At 32.3% G+C, this 15,125-nt stretch overlaps 1 protein-coding gene across 2 annotated transcripts in view; it reads right to left on the reverse strand.

Moving 5' to 3' along the window:
• Positions 1 to 516: 516 nt before the first annotated feature.
• Positions 517 to 15,125, reverse strand: part of LOC101888854 (uncharacterized) — a 91,143-nt gene continuing 76,534 nt past the window's right edge. For both annotated transcript variants that reach the window (XM_059123242.1, XM_005191443.4), the window contains 3 exons: positions 8,963 to 10,076; positions 5,051 to 5,352; positions 517 to 4,982 (listed from right to left, as the gene is read on the reverse strand). In XM_059123242.1, coding sequence (XP_058979225.1) covers positions 3,264 to 4,982; positions 5,051 to 5,352; positions 8,963 to 9,821 — 2,880 coding nt within the window. In that variant the 5' untranslated portion in view covers positions 9,822 to 10,076 and the 3' untranslated portion in view covers positions 517 to 3,263. The remainder of the gene's footprint in view (positions 4,983 to 5,050; positions 5,353 to 8,962; positions 10,077 to 15,125) is intronic.

Consider the following 15,125-nt stretch of genomic DNA (forward strand, 5'->3'; position numbering starts at 1 on the left):
CGAAGAAATATGTGGGAGCTATATCTAAATTTTTACCGATTATCTTCAATTTCAATAGGGTTCGTCCTTGGGCCAAACAAATGATTTGTGCAAAATTTCATCTGGATCGGGTAATAAATGCGAACTGTACTTTGTTTACAAAAATACATGGACAGACGGACGGAAGGACATGCACAAATCGACTCAGAATGTGATTCTATGCAGATCATCAAAAGGAACTATAGTCTATCTCGCTTCATTTTACATGTTGCAAACAAATGCACAAATACATAATACCCAGGCCACCTTGTTGTGTAGGGTATAAACATTTATTCCAAAAGATGAATTTAATTTTTTCAATTAATCTCCGTTTTTTTTTTTTGTGATTTAACCCCTCTATGCGTGGTGCACTTCTATGCCTATGAGTCGTAACAAATACAAAAGCAATTTCGTTTTTCTTTTAAATCTGAATATTCATCTTTATTGATTTTACTTCACAATTTTTCGAAAAAGAAAATTAGAACTTAAAATTAAATAAAATCATAAAAATACGTATATTTAATTTATTTATATGTATGTGTATATGTATAAATCGGATAGTCAATTTTTGTATACATTATTAAATTCATGTTTCATTTTCATTTTTTGTAAAATACTACTAATACAGCAAGCAAAGATAATGAATTTTGGGAGAGATAAAAAATGAATGAATTGAAAAAAAAAAATGAATTTGAAAAAAATATTTTGTTTTGAGGAAAATTAATATATATAAAAATGGTACTTAAATTAAAATAAAATATGAAATGTGAAAAAAGAGGAAATAATGAAAAACAAACATAATGAAATGATTGAAATCTTAAAATTACAAAGACATTACAGTTATTGTTGATAATAAAAATTATAATGATAATTATAATAATAAAAAACAAACAGAAACCAACAATATTTATTTTTGTTACATGTTACAGGTTTTTTTTTTTTTTTTTAAATAATTCTATGTATATAAAAGATATATTGTTGTGTTTTCTAATATTATTATAATAAAAAATAATAATAATATTTTTGCATATATGTATATCTGTGTATGATAGCAAGCAAGTGTATAATTTTTCTAATGAATATACAAAAACAAACACTTTAATATTATTAAAATATTGAATTATTAAAATATATGCATTTTTTCAATTTTACAATTATAACAAAAAGTTTATTGTTTTAAAACTAATATTGAAACAAACAACATTTTTGTATTTAAAAAAATATCTATTTGTGTGTGTATGTATGTCATAATTAAAGCACATGGGGTAAGTTCGTTTGTTTGTGTTTTTTTTAAATATTTAAAATTGATTATTGAAACAAAAACAACATGATTGATGAAAAGCTATTTGTAATTTGTAACATTTCATTTTTTGTCTAGCAGCAGGATTCTATGGGATATTAAGGGCCTGTTTTTCCATGAAGAATGTGAAAGAAGAACGCCATTCCAAATGTGGGTTTTTCAAAATTTTTGATTTCAATTTAAGAAAAAAATTAAAAATTCTGAAATACTTTTTTGAAAGGGTGTTTTTATTTTCCATTCTTATTCGTCTTTCAACTTAAGTTGTTAAGTTGTCTTTCTCAGTCGAGTCCGTCAAGTCTCTCTATTAAGGGCCTGTTTTCCATGAAGAATGCGAAAGAAGAATACAAATTTTCATTTTTTTTTGATTTCAATTTTAGAAAAAAAAGTTCTGAAAAAACTTATTTGAAAAGGAGTTTTTCCTTCCATTTTTTTAGTTCGTACAGTCATACAAAAACAGGCTCTAAGGAGAGAGTCCGTCAAGTCTCCCTGTTTTTCCATGGCGAATGTGAACAAAAAATACGATTCCAAATGTGTATTTCAAAATTTTGATTTCAATTTTAGAAAAAAGTTTTAAAAAACTTATTTGAAAATGTGTTTTTCGTTCCCATTCTCATTTGTATGGTCATACTAGAAAACAGGGTCTAAGGAGAGAGTTCGTCAAGTCTGTCCAATAAGGGTATGTTTTTATATGACGTATTCGAAAGAAGAACACAATTCCAAATGTGTATTTCAGATTTCGGATTTCAATTTTAGAAAAAAGTTCTGTAAAACTTATTTGAAAGGGCGTTTTTTCCATTCTCATTTGTATGGTCATACTAAAAAAACAGGCCCTAAATAGAGAATCCGTCAAGTCTCTCTATTAAGGGTCTGGTTTTCCATGGCGAATGTGAACAAAAAATACGATTCCAAATTTCAAATCTTTGATTTAAATTTAAGAAAAAAATCTGAAATATTTATTTGAAAGCACGTTTTTCTTTCCCATTCTCATTTGTATGGTCATACAAAATCAGGCCCTAAGAAGAGAGTCCGTCAAGTTTCGCTATTAAGGGCCTATTTTTCCATGACGAACGTGAACGAAAAACACAATTCTAAATGTGGGTTTCAAAATTTTTGATTTCAATTTTAGAAAAAAAAATGTTCTGAAAAACTTATTTGAAAGGTTGATTTTCTTTCCCATCCTCATTCGCATGGTATACAAAAACCGGTCCTAAGTAGACAGTTTTTCTATTAAGGGCCTGTTTTTCCATGACGAATGCGAAAGGAGAACACAATTCCAAATGTTTTTTTTTAATTTTTGATTTCAATTTTAGAAAAAAAAATCTGAAATATTTATTTGAAAGGTTGTTTTTCTTTCCCATTCTTATTCCTATGGTCATAAAAAACAGACCCTAAATAGAGAGTCCGTCAAGTATATCCTGTAAAAGCCTGTTTTTCTATAAGGAATGCGAAAGAAGAACACAATTCCAAATGTGTATTTCGAAATTTTGATTTCAATTTTAGAAAATAAATAAAATTCTGAAATACTTTTTTGAAAGGGTGTTTTTTATATTGTCCTACAAAAACAGACCCTAAATAGAGAATCCGTCAAGTCTCTCCATTAGCGGCCTGTTTTTCTATGACCAATGCGAACGAAATACAAGATTCCAAAGGTGTATTTCAAATTTCGGATTTCAATATTAGAAAAAAAGTGTTCTGAAAAACTTATTTGAAAGGGTGTTTTTCTTTCGCATTCACTTTCAAAAACAGGCCTTAAATAGAGAGTTCGCCAAGTCCTCCAAATTATTTAAAACGAAAAATGGATTTGATTTCAGTTTCTTTACTCCACCCTGAAATCCTTTCTCTTTGGAAGCCTGAAGGACATACTCTATTCAAAACGGCCCTAAAAAATATACCCTTTTTTACATTTCATACAAACTTCGCAGGTATATATATGTTCGCATGAATTTTATACCGAAGTACTATTACTGCTACAATGGGTGACACTGATAAATCTGCGGGGCATTGGTTTTGGTGGTATCTGAGGCTTGGTTGGTAATTGTGGCTTTGGTTGCTGTGTTGCTTCCGCTTTCGTTTTATTTCCCTTATCCCTTTCCTGATACTCAACATAGCCGGACTCATCACTGCATTCCGAATCGGAATCCGGTTTGGTATCCCTTTGGCGTCGAGTTCTTCTTGGGCGATTCGAGGATGTCGTCGATGTCAAAGAATTGGTTTGTTTTAACGAATTTGGATTAGTTTCGATGACGCTGACCAAATCTTTAATGGAATTATTTGGTGATGAATCCATTTTAAGGGTTATCGAAGAGGAGCTACTAAATGTTGTGGCCGCATCGCTATTGCTACGTCCCTGTAATTGCTTATACAGATCATTATTGTCTGCAATGATTTCCGATTCCAGGGATGTGGCCTCGGCCAAATCATCTGCCGTGTAGGGATGTTGTAGCGATGAGGAAATCTGCTGCAACTGGGATTGACGAAACTGCAGCGATAGATCATCTTGATTGTTGGTCACTGTGCTGGCGGTTTCACAACCACTCGATATGGAACCCTCATCAGCACTGTCATTGCTTATAAGCCTCTTGCTGCCCACCAAATCATTGCCGGCCATTTGTTGGCCCAACGATGAGGCCGTGGAGGTATCCGAGGAAATGGATGACTGCTGTTGATGTTTGTAGCGCATCGAGGAGGAAGAGTCTCTGGCTCCGGAGTGGGTCTCCAAACTACTGCTGCCCTCATCACTGCTCAGAGATAAATTGGCCATTTTACGCATGGAGTGGCGATGCAACATATTCAAAATGGCTGCCTGGCGGAAATACATATCCTCCTCCTCTTCACCCAGGAAATCATCCTCACCATCACTGCAAACCCCAGAGCGTCTCAACGAAACTCCCGGTGATGAGGTGGCCTCATATTGTGTTTGGTTATTAAGTTTGAAATCATTGATGGGATCAGCATTGGGATCCACATTTATGGTTGGTGTCAAACTCAATGGCTCACCATCCTCCTCCTCGGGACCGCATCTCAGATCACTTAGACTACCACAGCTACTGCTGTTCTTCTTGTGTAATTGACTCTCGAAATAGGGCATCAATTCATTGGCCAATGAGGCCTTGCTGTCATAGTTATTGTGCTGCAGGATCTTTTCAAAATCATCCGAGTCATCGGAGCCCTCAGCATTGAGGCGGCACTCTTCCTCTTGTATGGGTTTGATTTCAGTTTCTTTGTTCTCATTTGGTTTGGTTGTTTGGATTTCGGCATTGCAACATTGTTGACCCGTACAGCTGCTTGCCAGATCTCCGGTGGCATAACTAACGGGTCGGGCCTTGCCAGTTCTCCTAATGGAATGGCCACGACGACAACGTCGTCGACCCAATGTCATGGCTGGATAGAGAGAATCTTTTTGACAGCATGGTTTCATTTCCGGCTCATTGGTCTCCTCAGCCTCTTCACCCTCCTCACCAATGGCCTCTTCTATGGCCATTAATTTGGGTGCCGATTTGGAGCGCTCCAGCGGAGGCCGATAATTGTTGCTGCCCACACTCAAGAGAATTTTGCGACGCGGCAAACTGGGATTATCGTAGACAGCATTTGCCAAACTGAGACGGGCATTCTGTTTGAGAATTTTTTCACGTTTAAATTCACGCAGAGCACACTCGAGATTAGCCTGGAAGGGGGAAAAAAGGAAACACATTTATAAATCAAATCAAAATTCCAAATAGAGTTCGGTCTTACCTTTAAAGTATCACAGATTTCTTGCACTTGCTTCTCCTTGCTGCACAACACCGCATGGCATCGCAGTTCATGTTTCAGCTTCCTGCCCTCATGGCGATAGATCCAACAGAACACCCGCGGATAGTTCTTTGGTGCACAGCAATGTGTTATGCGATTGGCCCAGTATTCCGTTAGTCCGTGTTGTCTTGTGGTGGCTTTCAGGCCGGAGGCACATACTTTCAGGCGCATTATAACATCGGGTTTATTGTTTTGCGTATAATTGCGCCAGAGTGTGTTCAGCTGTTTTTCCACGCAGCCCTCACCTGGAAAATGAAAATAAAAAATTAGAATATTGAAGCTCTGCTAAACTTATTTACTTAATTTCTTCATTTCCCTTTTTTTTTGGACCAAATATCAACATTAAAATAAAACCCCCAAAATTGGAAATTTTCCAAAATTTTTGGGTAATTAACTTCGATGGGTCATAACTCTTCAAATGTTTGGTCCAACAAATTTAAATTCTCAAATTAGGACGAGAGATATGTTATCCTTAAATCAGTGAATATTAAGGGCTGTAGCTGCTCAAATGCCAAAGATATCGACCAACTTTAAAGAAGTTTTTTGATCTATAAATAATTAAATGTTTGCGTAAGCTTATTCCGGAATCTATGACTTCTATAATATTAAAGATACTAGAATAATTTTTTATTATATTCAAAGAAGAACATCTTTATCTAAGACTGAGCAATTTTTAGAGACATAGCTCATTCAATTCTAAAGATATCGGCCAATATGTACATTTTCTCTATTATGCCATTTTTGGACAAATTTTGCGTTATCTGCTTCTAGGAGCTATAACTTCGAAAGTATTGATTGCATATTAATAAAAAATACAATATTTTGTAACAGCAATGTCTTATCTCAAAGTCTGTGCTTGATTTACAAACATAGCTAATCAAATACCAGAGATATTGGCCAATATTTACATTTTCTCTATTATGCCATTTTTGGAAAAATTTTGCGTTATCTTCTGTTAGGGGCTATAACTTCAAAAGTGTTGATTTTATATTCATGACAAAGATGAAATTTTGTAAGAAACATCTCTTATCTCAAATTCTGTGCTTGTTTTATAAACATAGCTGATCAAATACCAGAGATATCGGACAAATTATCAAATATCCCATTTTTCATATTTTTCAAATATTTTTGCGTTATCTACTTTTAGGCGCTGTAACTTCAAAAATAATGACTATACAGTAACAAAAAAGGTAAGATTTTTAAAGCTTAATATCTTATCTTTAAAAAAATGTAGATTAAAATAATAAGTCTCATAAAATATGAGAGATATCAGAGAAATTTTACAAGTATATGAAATGTGAAAATTTTCACAATTATTATGTTAGCATCTTTGAAAGGCCATAGCTCCAATATTTTCTCAGGTATCGTAATATAATAACATGATTTTGGAAGAGAGACGCATTAGCTTTATAATTATGCTAAATACTTGGATATGGCTAATAAAATCCCCGAGATATAGGCAAAAATATGTTGTGCAAAATTTCGTCATGTTCTAAATATTTTTTGAGTAATCCTCCTCTGGGGCCTATAACTTTAGAAATAATTGGTGGATTTTCATAAAATGGCCAGATAATAAAAGAAAAACATTTCACCTTTCTAAAAATGTGTTAATTGCTAATGAATTTTGCAAAATTATTGAGATATCGTGCATAAACTACAAGTGCTAGAAATTATGACTATTTTCATAATTTTTAAGTAAGTATCTAATAGAGGTCATAGCTCCAATATTTTCTGAGGTATCATACTAAAATAGCTTTTTCCTATAAGAGAAACCCCTATGCTTTAAAATTATGCCAAATATTTCAATATAGCAAGGTAAATGCCCGAGATATAGGCAAAAATATGTTGTGCGCAAATTATTCATATTTCAAAAAACTTTTGATTAATCCTCCTCTGGCGCCTATAACTTTAGAAATGGTTGGTGGATTTTCATAAAATGGCCAGATAATAAAAGAAAAACATTTCACCTTTCTAAAAATGTGTAATTTGCTAGGGAATCTTAGCATATATTGAAGATATAGCCAACACATTTACAAATGTTTGACATTTATCCATTTTAAAATACTATCGTATATATCTTGTAGGGCTTATAACTCCCAACATTTAGTAGTTATATACATGAAATTGCTATATTTTTAATGCGTGATATCTTGTCTCTAAATGTATGTGATATATTTCAATAGAGCTAACCAAACACCCGAGATATACACAAAAATATTAGACCTCCCAATTTTAAAGCCTTGATAATTATCTTTGGTAATCATAACCCAGAGGTCATAACTTCCGAAGTAATCGGTATACTTTAACGATATAACTTGATTTCTGATGATCAATATCTTGCCTTTGATCTGAGGATGTTCTATGGTAATGTGGCTTACTAAATACCCGAGATATCGGCAAAAATAAGATACTTTTTCTTGTTTAAATTTTTGTCAAGTTTTTCGGTAATCATTTTTTGAGGGGCTATAAATGTGAAAGTAATTGGTATAATTATATGAAATCTTTTGATTTTGAAAGAGTAATGCCTGTGCTTTAAATTGATGTAAATTATATTTCTATACGTCATAGCATAACTGAGATATGCAGCAAAAATGTTATGTATATCAATTTTTTAACACTGTGATTATTTTAAGTAACCATGTTACGGGGGCCATAACTTTGGAAATAATCGGTATATTTTGATGATATAACTTGGTTTCAGATAGAGGTAGACTTCATTTCAAAGAAGGTATATTTTATAATTGTATAGCTAACAACATGCCAGAGATATTTGCAAAATTATAAAGAGTCCCAATTTTTTTCAAATTAGGGATCGCTTAAGTAGTATACTTCCAGGGGGCATAACTCGATAAACTTTGTAAATATTTTAATCAGATAAATTTGTAATTGACAGATAGAGCTCTGTTATACAACTCTACAAAATATTGTCCATGTAACTCAAAAAATACCAGAGATATATACAAAAATACAATGTTGCTCAAAATGGTCATAATTTTTTAATTTTTTTCGACGCCTATCTAGAGGTCATAACTTTTAAATTTGCCTATATATTTCAAAAAACTTAATTGTAATTGGGAAATGGAGGTCTGATATTTTATTTTACAAAATTATGGCGATGTAACTCTTTGAATACCAGAGATATTCCACAAAATCTAAAGATACGCAAAATTTTAATTTATTTTAAATTTTTTCCGTTATACATTTTCAATGCCATAACTTTTGAACTAGTCCATATATCTTAGCTAAATAAAGTGATTTTGAAAGAATGATGTCCTGCCTTTAAGTCGGCGTATGCTTGCCTTAGATATCCAACCTAATACCGGAGTTATGACCAAATTTTTATCGCCAGAATTTCAATTTAGTTTTTAAAAACTTTGCATCCAAATTTTTTAAAATGTATTGATTTTTTTATTTTCGAAATTAATTCCTTATCTGATATTGAATATCCTGAGGGTCTGTATCCGGATCTTAAGAAAATGTTGGGGGTATTTTTGCCTCCTTAATTTAACTTTGACCCATTCCATTAAAAGCTTGCCCAAATAGGAAACATTGAATTCTATTTGTTATAAATTTTCGAGGCTATAACTCTTGAACTAATCGAGACATCTTACGCAAATAAATTGATTTTGAAATTATGAAGTCCTGCCTTTAAGTTGGTATATGATTTGATTTAGATATCTAACCTAAGACCAGTGTTATGACCAAATTTGGAAGTCTTCTTTTCAATTTCTTCGCTTAAAATTCTGGTTCCAAAATCTTTATTTTTTTATTTTCCGATTTTGATTTTGAATATCCTAAGGGTCTGTACCCGAATCTTAAGAATATTTAGGGACTTTTTTTGTCTCCATAACTTACCTTTGGCCCATCCCGTTAAAACATTGCCCAAATAGGAAACCTTGAATTCTGGATCCGGTGAACTGATGTCAATGCTGTGGGTACGTCTCCACCATAATTTGCCCAAACCTCGTGACAAGGTGCGCATTGCCTTCGAGCTCAAATCACCGCCATTGCGGTGTTCCTGGAAATTCTCCAAGGCCATTAGATGGCGATCTAGGGTATCGCATTTGGATTTGTCTTCCTTTTTCTTCGACGATGAATCTTTCGAAGAGGCCAATGCTTCCTTGTTTTTGTTGTTGTGATTGCCATTGGCCACATCACCCTCTTCTTTGGCATAACGTTTGAAACGCTCCAAATAGGGACCGCTGGAGCGACGGCGTCCCCCAAATGTATTGAATTTCCCCTCCACCAGTTTTTTCTCTTCCTTTTCGAATTTTTTGGCATTATAGGTATTGCCCAGCAGCCGGGAGAAGGATGAACTTTTGCTGAATTTTTTGTGACGTGGTGGTGTACCAATGGGTATGGTTGGTGGCTGGCAAGCAAAGCCATTGTCTGTGGTGGCATTGGATTTTTCGTTTTTCTCATTTTCTGTCGAAGTAGGTGATGGAGATTTTGTGGATGAAGATTTTTTGGAGAAACTAAATAACGATAAACGCTCCTTTGGCACTTTAGCTGGGTTGGTTGGGTTTTGTGGTTGGCTTTTTGGCACTGTTGGTGTTGTCACTTCATTTTTGAAGTTTAGAAAATTGCTATTGTTGTTGTTTTCTTGTACTTTAACAAAATCCACTTCATCTTTGGACTGGTCCATCATCGCCATATCGCCGCAATGATCCATGGCTGTATTGGTTTGATGATTTTCAAATGCTGTGGCATTCATGGCCCAGGGAAGTTTTTGATTCGTATTTTCCTCTCTCTAGCTCTCTTTGTAAAGCTTGTAGCAAGGCACCGGAATTTAATACCCCAATAGCCTTGTTGTAATTTTGATATTTCCGTTTCCTGTCGTTCCACTGGAATTTCCTTTATGGACCAATAATTATTGGTGTTGTTGTTGTTGCTATTGTTGCTGTTACCACTGCACTCATAATAATGGGCTTCACTTCACTGCCGCAAATTGCATGCAATTTTTAATGGTCTGTAAATGGAAGAAGCAAAAGAAGAGAAAGGAGGAAAAATAAATAAATAAATATTTGTCTGAGCAGCAAGTGTTATAACAAATTATGTAAATATGTTTTGTTTTTGTTGTTGTTGTTGTTGCTGCTATTTCTTTCGTTGCTGTAACGCCACTTAAGAAATGGCAGCTGTTTCTTAAGAAAATTTGTTGGAAAAATATGAAAGAAAAAAACGTAAATATTTTTTTATTGGTTAAAGGCAAATATTATTATTAGATATGGAAATTATTCAGCGGGTGGCAGACCACATGCTCACATGGCAATTTAAATGAAAACAAAGTTGCCCATATTCTCGAGATATGGGGAAAATATGAAATTCCCATTTTAAGGGAAAATTTTTTCGTAATCTCTTTCCAGAGGCCATATTTTTTCAAATATTAAGAACATCAAAATGAAACTATTTTGGATCTGAAACACTCTCCTTAACTCTTTATATTGCTATAAATTATAAAGATGTAACTGGGATAATGCCATAGTTATGGCCAAAGTTTAACGAGCGCAAGTTTGGAAATGTTTTAAGATTTTTTTCGTTACCATAATTCTCAAGACCCTAACATTAGAAGTAGCTATTGTATGACCACAAAATATACAGACTTTGAAAGCAGAGAATCTTGCCGTTAAGCTGACATAAACTTGATTGATTTAGCTGATCAAATACCAAAGATATGGCCAAAAATATAACATTGCTTAATTTTTTGAATTTTGAGGAAATTTTAGGTAATGAGCTATTAGAGGCCATAACTTTTAAATTATTGGATATAATGTAATAGAATTAGCTTATATTTTAAGCTGAGCCCTCTACCCTTCAAATTAGTTTAAATAATATAAATGTAGCTGGCAAAATACCCAAGATATCGCCAAAAACTTAAATGTTCCCAATTTTGCAATTACGAAATAATTTGTCGTAACCACGTTCAAGAGGTCATAACTTTTCAAGTAGTCGGTGTAAATCAATAAAACGACATGATTTCAAAGGCTTGTTGTCTGTTTTTTAATTCGGAAAAATTATATTAATATAGTTCATGAAACACGCAAGTTATAGCCAAATATGTAAAGTGCGCAAAAACTTCATTTTTTTTAATTTTTTCTTTAATCTAATTTCTTTGAGCTATAAAAGTGGAATATATTGGTGTATAGGAATAAAATTCCATGGATGTTGGAAGACCGACATCCGATCTTAATTTTAATATAAATTATATAGATGTCGCTAATCAAATGTTGAAGATATGGTAAAAATTTCAACATACGTAGTATTTTCCAATTTTATGAAATTTTTTAGTAATGGTCTTTAAGAGGCCAAAACTTTCCAATTTTGGGGTATACTATAATGAAATAGGATAAATTTGAAAGCGGTATTCTCTGCCCTTCAATTTGATATAAATTATATCAATGTTGCTGGTCAAACGCCAAAAGATATCGCCAAAAACTTAAATTGTCCCAATTTTACAATTACGAAATAGTTTTTCGTAATCATCTTCAAGAGGCCATAACTTTTCAAGTAGCTGGTGTAAATCAATGAATTGACATGATTTTAAAGGCTTGATGTCTGTTCTTTAATTCGGAAAAATTAAATTGATATAGCTTACCAAACACGCAAGTTATTGCCAACAATGGAACGTGCGCAAAAAAAGCATATTTTGAATTTATATCTTAACATAGTTCCCACGAGCTGTTATAGTGGAATATATCGCTCAATAGGAATAAAAATACATGGATTTTGAAAGATCGGTGTCTGACCTTTACATTATTATATATTATATAGATATCTGTAATCGGGTACTGAAGATATGACTAAAAATTCAACATACGTTGCATTTTCCAATTTTGCGAATTTTTTCAGTAATAGTCCTATAGGGACCATAACTTTTTAGTTATAGGGTATACTGCGATGCAATGGACTATATTTGAAAGCAGGATCCTCTACCCTTCAAATTTATATAAATTATATCAATGTAGCTTGTCAAACACCAAAGATATCGGCAAAAATAAAAGATGATAAGAATTTTCAAATTCGAAAACAAAAATCGGTAACCGCCATCTAGAGGCCATAACTTTTTAAGTAGTCCATGTAAATCTGAAACTTATATCATTTCAATTGCTTAATGTCAGTTCTTTAATTTGACATAAAAAAAAAAAAGCTTCTCAAAAACCAGAGATATCGCCAAAAAATTAAAGTGCGCACTTTTTTTTCGTTATAGAGATTTTGTAACCTTCGTCTAGGGACCATAACTTCTGGAGTCGTCCATGCAGAAACATGAAATTGCCTTATTTCGAAAGCTTAGAGTTGGTTCTCAGAATTGATATACATTTTGTTACATGTAGTTTAAAAATTATCTGTGATATGACCAAAAAATTAACTTGCGCACAAAATTCTGATATTAAGATTTTCTCCAGTAAAAGTTTTCCAACGGCCATAACTTTTGCTATAATGGGTATATTTTAACGAAATAAATTGAGTCTTAAAAGAATAGAGGGTCTTCTTCAATGCTTAAATATTTAAAACTGGACATATATGTGACAAAATACCAGAGATATCGTAAAAATAGCGCATGTGCTGAAATTTTCAAGTAAATGAGAATTTTTTTCCGTATATAGGGTTCAACAGCAATAAGTTTGGTTGTAGTTTTCGTATTTTTATAAAACTAACAGGTATTAAGAGCTTGAGATCTGATCTTCAGAATATGTGAAACCCATCAATGTAACTGACCAATTACCATAGATGGGGGCCAAAAGAAATTATACCCAAATTTGTGAATTTTACAGAAAATTTTGCGTTACCATTTTTCAGAGGCTGTAACTTTTGAAATGTTTTCCATATTCTAATAAAATCTTTTAATTTTGAGAGGATGGGCTATAGTCTCAAAATATTTTGAATTATATGAATGTCACAGAGTTAGTTCTGGAGATATCGACAAAAATGTACATATACACAAAATTTAGATTTAGTAATTTTTTCTTATTTGTCTAGCTAATGAGGTTATAACTTTTGATATAGTCAATGTAGTTTAAAAAAATAAATTGTTTATGAAACATAAATTACAGAGCTTGAAATCCATGTAAGTTACAATAAGGTAGCTGATTGAATTTCAGAGATATGGGCAAAAATATAAGTTTAGAAAAATTGTAAAGGTTTTGACATTTTTTTGTTATTACATTCTAGAGGCCATAACTTTTGAAGTACTCATCGTATCGTCATAAAATAACGTGATTTGAAAGGAGCAGAATATATTTTCAATTTCGTATAAGTTTGTTTTTGGATATGGTTGCATAAATTTCAGAGATATCTCAAGAAATGTACAACGACCAAAATGTTGAATTTTTCATAATTTTTTTCTCCTATAATTACTTTCTAGAGGCCATAACTTTAGAGATATTCCCCTTATCTTCTTAAAATGACGTGATTATAAGGAACAGGATCTATTTTCCAATCTCCATATTTTTATTTTTATATAGCTAGACTAATTCCAGAGATATATCAAGAAACGTACAATGACCAAAAATATAAGTTTCTTGGATATTTTTGTGCTGTCATATTTTTTGGGCTATAACTTTTGAAATACTTAGCCTTTTTAAATAAAATAAATGGATTATAAAAGAACAGATTTTAGGATTTAACTTATGTAAATAACTTATCAAATTACAAAGATATCAAACCATAGATATAACCGAAAATGTAAGGACTTAAAACCTTTCAGTCTTTATAAATTTCCTGTAATCACATTCTATAGGTCATAACTTTTGAAGTACATATCGTATCTCCCTAAATAACGTGATTTTAAAAGAACAGGATCTATTTTTAATTTCCCATAAGTTATACGGATATAGCTTCAGTAATTGCAGAGATATTTCAAGAAATGTACAATGACCAGAATTTTAGGTTTCTTGGAATTTTCCTCGCAGTCATATTTTTTTGGCTCTAACTTTCGAGATGCTTAGCCTATTTTAATAAAATAAATGGATTATAAAAGAAGACAATTCAGGCTTTAATTGATGTAGATATTAATGAGGTAACTTATCAAATACCAAAGATATCCACAAAAATATCATATAATGACAATTTAAAATGTAAAGAATTTTTTCCGTACCTATTTTCAAGGGGCCATAACTTTGGAAGTACCCGTCCTATTGCCCTGAAATAAATTGATTTTGAAAGATTGGTATCTTGGGTCTAAAAATGTTCTCAGTTACATAAATGTATCTAATAAGGTGTTGGAGATATCCTCAAAAATGTGGGAGTACTTAAATTTTGACTTTACTGCAATTTTTTTCTAACACTTTTCAAGATGCCATAACTTTTGAAATAAGTCGAATATTTTTATGAAATAAACTGATATTGAAAGAGTTTCAGTGGATTGAGAAACTACATAGCTTATCTTACGTTTGTATTTCTGAAAGAGCGTATCTTTTAGCCATAACCTATGAGCAATACCACAAGTCTCTCTGCACTTCACACATTAAGAAAAGCAGCTCCTGTGTATTTGTTAATCTAACAACTAACCGCACTACAATTTCGTAATAATTAACTTTAATTAACAAATAACAGATCTACACAATTTAATTAGTTACAATTATTACATCTTTACATACCAAATAATGTAATTGAAATTAGTACAAACAGCTTTGCTAAATGCGATCACAACTTTCGTAATGCGCGTTGACAACGAGTTTTTCGTGAAAAAAATGTGTAATGGACTAATAAATTAAAGCACTGAAATTACTTGTTAGCATTTTTTGCGGGCAACGTCATTATTTCAAATTCAATCGACAAATTAAAAATTCACACATGTTTGGGTTCTTTTTTTGTTGTTGTTTGGTTGCTGTTAGCAGCGGCAAATTGAGAAGGCATTGACCAATATTTTCCATATTTAACAGTTTTTTATATTTAATTTGCACGCATTGATTTTTTTAATATTACAAACTGGTTGAATGTTATTGGTATTTCAATTAAAATAAATAATAATAAAAAAATTAATTATAATTTAATATTTATATGGAATTAATCAAGGGTGAAA

The sequence above is a fragment of the Musca domestica genome, unplaced genomic scaffold, assembly GCF_030504385.1.
Source record: "Musca domestica strain aabys unplaced genomic scaffold, Musca_domestica.polishedcontigs.V.1.1 24, whole genome shotgun sequence".
Classification (NCBI taxonomy): Eukaryota; Metazoa; Arthropoda; class Insecta; order Diptera; family Muscidae; genus Musca; species Musca domestica.